Source organism: Zingiber officinale, chromosome 1B (genome assembly GCF_018446385.1).
Source record: "Zingiber officinale cultivar Zhangliang chromosome 1B, Zo_v1.1, whole genome shotgun sequence".
NCBI classification, from domain to species: Eukaryota; Viridiplantae; Streptophyta; class Magnoliopsida; order Zingiberales; family Zingiberaceae; genus Zingiber; species Zingiber officinale.
Window position 1 is genome coordinate 126,050,877 of NC_055986.1, and position 5,359 is coordinate 126,056,235.

Consider the following 5,359-nt stretch of genomic DNA (forward strand, 5'->3'; position numbering starts at 1 on the left):
TAACGTAGCCGCTCGACGGTCTTCGGGCCGGGGGGTTTATAGTCGCCGGTTCGACTCTGGGATTTAACGTCGCCGCTCGACGGTCTTCAAGCCGGGGTGTTTATAGTCGCCGGTTCGACTCTGGGATTTAACGTCGTCGCTCGACGGTCTTCAAGCCGGGGTGTTTATAGTCGCTGGTTCGACTCTGGGATTTAACGTCGCCGCTCGACGACCTTCAAGCCGGGGTGTTTATAGTCGCCGGTTCAACTCTGGGATTTAACATTGCCGCTCGACGGTCTTTGTTCGGCATAAATTGTTCGTTTCCTTGGTTTTCCTTTTATTTTACTCCTGCGATCAAGGGATACAGCAGGATTGAACATTATGAGTTACAATGGCACACCTTTCACCCAGCTCGGTACGGCTAGAGGTGATTTGAGCTCCATGGTCACTTTAGCTTCCGCCCATCTTCATCCTCGAGGTAATAAGCGCCCGAACGGAGCTTTTCTACAATCTTGAACGACCCAACCCAAGGAGCTCCCAGCTTGCTCACGTCGCCGACCGTCTTGACTTTCTTCCAGACGAGGTCGCCGACCTGAAAAGATCTGGGAATGACCTGTCTGTTGTAGCTTTGCTTAATCCTCTGTCGGTACGCCATCAACCGAACGACGACCTTGGCTCGCGTCTCGTCCACCAAGTCCAGCTCCAAATGCCTCCGCTCGGCATTGTTCTCGTCGTAGACTTTAATCCGGTCGGATTCTACCCTTACTTCTACCGGGACGATGGCTTATCCCCCGCATACCAGGTGAAAGGGGGTCGCTCCTGGTCCATCCTTGGGCGTCATTCGGAGCACCCATAATACCTCGTTCAGCTCGTCCACCCAACATCCACCTTCATGGTCAAGCTGAGCCCGGAGCACTCGTAAGATCTCCCGATTGGTGACTTCGGCTTGCCCGTTACTTTGGAGATATGCTACAGAGGTGAAGGCTTGCTGTATGCCGTACCACTCGCACCATTCCTTGAGATGCTGACCCGAGAACTGCCTCCCATTATCGGAGATGAGCCGTCGCGGGATGCCGAACCGACAAATGATATGCTGCCATATAAACTTCTTGACTATTTCCTCGGTTATTTTAGCTAGTGGCTCGGCTTCAATCCACTTGAAAAAATAGTCCACTGCTACTAACAAAAACTTTCGCTGTCCGGTCGCCATTGGAAATGATCCCACAATGTCCATGCCCCATTGATCGAACGGGCAGGACACCGTGGAAGTTTTTAATTCTTCCGTGGGACGATGTGAAAAACTGTGGTACTGTTGGCAAGATAAGCATGTGGCGACTGTCCGGGCGGCGTCCTCCTGTAAAGTCGGCCAAAAATAGCCGGCCAAAAGAATCTTCCTTGCCAACGAGCGACCGCCCGGATGCCCGCCACATGAGTCTTGGTGTACTTCTTGCAAAATATAGTCCACATCCTCCGGGCCGACGTATTTAAGCAGAGGCCTGGAGAACACTTTTTTGTAGAGATGGTCACCAATGAGGACGAACTGACCAACTCTTCTTCTGAGCAGATGTGCCTCCGACTGATCGGACGGCGTTGCTCCTTACTTCAGAAACTCTGTTATAGCCGTTCGCTAGTCATTTGGAAATGTGAGTTCCTCCATCCTATCAATGTGGGCGACCAGGGACACTTGCTTAACTGGCTGCTCAACGATGATTGGTGATATCAAACTGGCCAGCTTAGCCAGTTCATTTGCAGCCTGATTAGCCACGCGGGGGATCTTCTGTACCACCACCACTTGGAAACCGACCCTTAGTTTGATGAAGGCTTCCGCATAAAGCTTTAGCCTAATGTTGCTTATCTCAAATGCTCCCGAAAGTTGCTGAGCGGCCAACTGTGAGTCTGAATGAATTAAAAAATTGCTAGCTCCCACATGCCGAGCAGCCTGCAAACCTGCTATAGGGCCTCATACTCCGCTTCATTGTTGGTTGCTTTATAGTCTAGCCGTACGGATAGGTGCATTCGTTCTCCATGGGGGGAGACCAGCAACACCCCTACCCCACATCCCTGCCGAGTGGACGATCCATCTACATACACCTTCCAGGTGGCTTCGGGCTCGAGATTTTGTACCTCAGTGATGAAGTCTGCCAACGACTGTGCCTTGATTGTCGTCCGGGGCTGATACTCCACTTCCCTGCCGAGTGGACGATCCATTGAGTAGCCAGTCAGTCGAGCAAGTGTCCCTAGAGTAGGCGTGTTGCTGGTTTCCCCCCACGGAGCAGCTTGATTGGCCGCGCGGGGGATCTTCTGTATCACCACCTCTCGGAAACCAGCCCTTAGTTTGGCGATGGCTTCCGCATAAAGCTTGAGCCTGACGTTGCTTATTTCAAATGCTCCTGAAAGTTGCTGAGCGGCCAACTGTGAGTCTGAATGAATTAAAACATTACTAGCTCCCACATGCCGAGCAACCTGCAAACCTGCTATAAGCGCCTCATACTCCGCTTCATTGTTGGTTGCTTTATAGTCCAGCCATACGGATAGATGTATTCGTTCTCCGTGGGGGGAAACCAGCAGCACGCCTACTCCACTTCCCTGCCAAGTGGACGATCCATCTATGTACACCTTCCAGATGGCTTCGGGCTCGGGATTTTGTACCTCAGTTATGAAGTTTGCCAACGACTGTGCGTTGATTGCTGTCTGGGGCTGATACTGGATGTCGAACTCGTTAAACTCCGTAGTCCATTTGATCAGCCGCCCGGACGCCTCGGGGTTTAGTAGAACTCGGCTTAAGGGGCTATTTGTCATCACAATGATTGTATGCCCTAGGAAATATGGTCGGAGCCTTCGAGCGGCTAGAACAAGTGCGAAGGCAAGCTTCTCAAGACCAGTGTAGCGAGACTCAGCATCCTTTAAAATGTGGCTAAGGAAATACACTGGTTGTTCTTCGCCGTTCTGCCGGACTAGCGCCGAACCGACCGCGTGCTCGGTTGAACACAGATAAATGCGGAGGGGCTCGCCGACAGATGGCTTAGCTAATACAGGTAATGAATTTAGATAGGCCTTCAATTCTTCGAATGCTTGGTCACATTTCTCATCCCATTGGAATTTGGTCGCCCGGTGCAGGATCTTAAAGAAGGGCATGCTCCGATCGACTGTCCGGGAGATGAACCGAGATAGCGCTTTTATGCGGCCCGTAAGGCGTTGGACTTCCTTCAAGTTTCTGGGCGGTGACATATCCTGTAACGCTTTGACCTTGCTAGGGTTGGCCTCAATGCCTCACTCGGTGACTATGTAGCCTAGGAAATGACCACTTTTTGCTACGAACAGACACTTTTGCGGGTTCAGTTTGACCCCGTACGCCCGTAATGTCCGGAAAGTTTCTTCTATATCTGCACAGAGGTTGGCCGCTCAGAATGATTTAATGAGTATATCATCAACATATACCTCTAGGTTTCTCCCGATCTGCTTCCGGAACACCTTGTTCATGAGTCGCTGGTACGTAGTCACTGCGTTCTTCAGTCCAAACGGCATCACGTTGTAGCAGTAAGTGTCATCCGCCGTGATGAAACTGACTTTCTCTTGATCTTCCCGTGCGAGCGGTACCTGGTGATAACCTTGATATGCATCCAACATGCATATCAGTTCGCACCCGGTGGTTGAGTCCACCATTTGGTCAATCCGGGGCAGTGGGTAAAAATCCTTCGGACACGCTTTATTCAGGTCACGGAAGTCGATGCAGACTCTCCATTTGTTGCCGGGCTTGGAGACTAGCACCATATTTGCTAACCAGCTCGGGAACTGTACCTCGTGTATGTGGCCGGCCTCCAGAAGTTTCTCGACTTCCACCCGTATGATGACGTTCTACTCGGCACTATAATCCCACTTCCTTTGCTTGACGGGGCGAGCGTCCGGCCGGACGTGTAGCTCGTGTTGCACGATGCTTGGCGAGATTCCTGGCAGCTCGTGCATCGACCACGCGAAGACGTCGTGGTTTCGTTGGAGACATCTGGTTAGCTCCTCCTTCTGGCTTGCCTCCAAGTCGGAGGCTATGAACGTCATGGCCTCCGATCGAGCCGGGTGAATCTGTAGCTCCTCCTTATCTTCATAAACAAAAGTAGGCGGCTTTTCGGTTATAGCATTTACCTTGATACGGGGGGCCTTCCGAGCGGACCTCGACTCTGCCCGCACCATCTCCACATAGCAACGCTGTGCTGCCAGCTGATCGCCTCTAATTTCTCCCACTTGGTCTTCCACGGGGAATTTGATCTTCTGATGGAAAGTTGAGATGATCGCCCAGAACTCGCTGAGAGCCGGTCGGCCTAGAATGACGTTGTACGCCGAGAGAGCGTCCATAATGATGAAGTTAGCAGTCCGCATTCTCCTGAGTGGTTCTTCCCCGAGCGAAATGGCCAACTTCATCTGACCGACTGGTTGAACCTCGTTACCCGTGAATCTGAACAAGGGGATGGTCATCGGTAGTAGCTCCGCCCTGTCGATTTGGAGCTGGTTGAACGCCTTCTTGAAGATTATGTTGACCAAACTCCCTGTGTCAATAAAGATGTGATGAATAGTATAGTTTGCTATTACCGCTCGGATGATGAGGGCATCATCGTGAGATACTTCGACTCCCTCGAGGTCGCCAGGACCAAAGCTGATTACCGGCCCGCTCGCCTTCTCTTGGCTGCATCCCACAGCATGTATTTCCAGTCGTCGGGCATACGACTTGCGGGCTCGGTTGGAGTCACCACTTGTTGGCCCACCAACGATGATGTTGATTTCCCCCCGAGCGGTATTGCTTCTATTTTCTTCCTCCCGAGCGGACAGTCTGGCTTGCTCATGGGAGACTCGAGGGTTGGCCCTTGGCTGGTGATGTTGTTGCTGATGGTGGTGCCACTCGGGTGAACGCCTAATTATTCGCCGCTCGGCGTGCTGATGATGAGCTCGCCTGTCCAGTGAAGGTGATCGGCGCCGATAGATCCTCGGCTCAAGTTGGCTGACCGGGGGGAGACTCCGGCAACCCCGAGTGTTATGAGTGGCTGATTGATGGATTTTGCAAAACATGGGCATCCATACCTTGCCTTTTTGTCGAGGCCGCTCGGCCGCAATGTGCTGAACAGCGAGCGATCTGAAATCTTGAGGTGGCCTCATCCCCTCGGCACGTGGCCCTTTTGGCGGTTGCTAGTTGATATGTGTTCTCCGTTCAGTTTGGGCTGGGGGCTCGCTCGACGCTTCCTTCTTTCGGGCCGCTTGTGCTTCCTCCACGTTAATGTACTCACTTGCTTTTTTCAGCATTTGGTCGTAGTCACGAGGCGACTTCCTGATGAGCGAGTGAAAGAAGTTCCCATCGACTAAGCCTTGTGTAAAAGCTTGCATCATTGTCTCAGAC

General features: G+C 52.2%; 1 protein-coding gene across 1 annotated transcript; it reads right to left on the bottom strand.

Moving 5' to 3' along the window:
- Positions 1-424: 424 nt before the first annotated feature.
- On the bottom strand, positions 425-1,189 carry LOC122041875 (uncharacterized protein K02A2.6-like). Its single transcript, XM_042601741.1, has 2 exons — positions 779-1,189; positions 425-571 (listed from the first exon to the last, which is right to left on the bottom strand). Exons 1-2 carry the CDS (start codon positions 1,187-1,189, stop codon positions 425-427), a joined length of 558 nt encoding a protein of 185 aa, XP_042457675.1.
- Positions 1,190-5,359: the final 4,170 nt, after the last annotated feature.

Bases quoted from the DNA above. Each gene is read 5' to 3' on its own strand.
- LOC122041875 (XM_042601741.1), bottom strand. From the start codon at position 1,189: ATGGCGACCGGACAGCGAAAGTTTTTGTTAGTAGCAGTGGACTATTTT. The intron at 572-778 runs GTATGCGGGGGA...AGATCTTTTCAG, and splicing joins GAGCGACCCCCTTTCACCTG to GTCGGCGACCTCGTCTGGAA.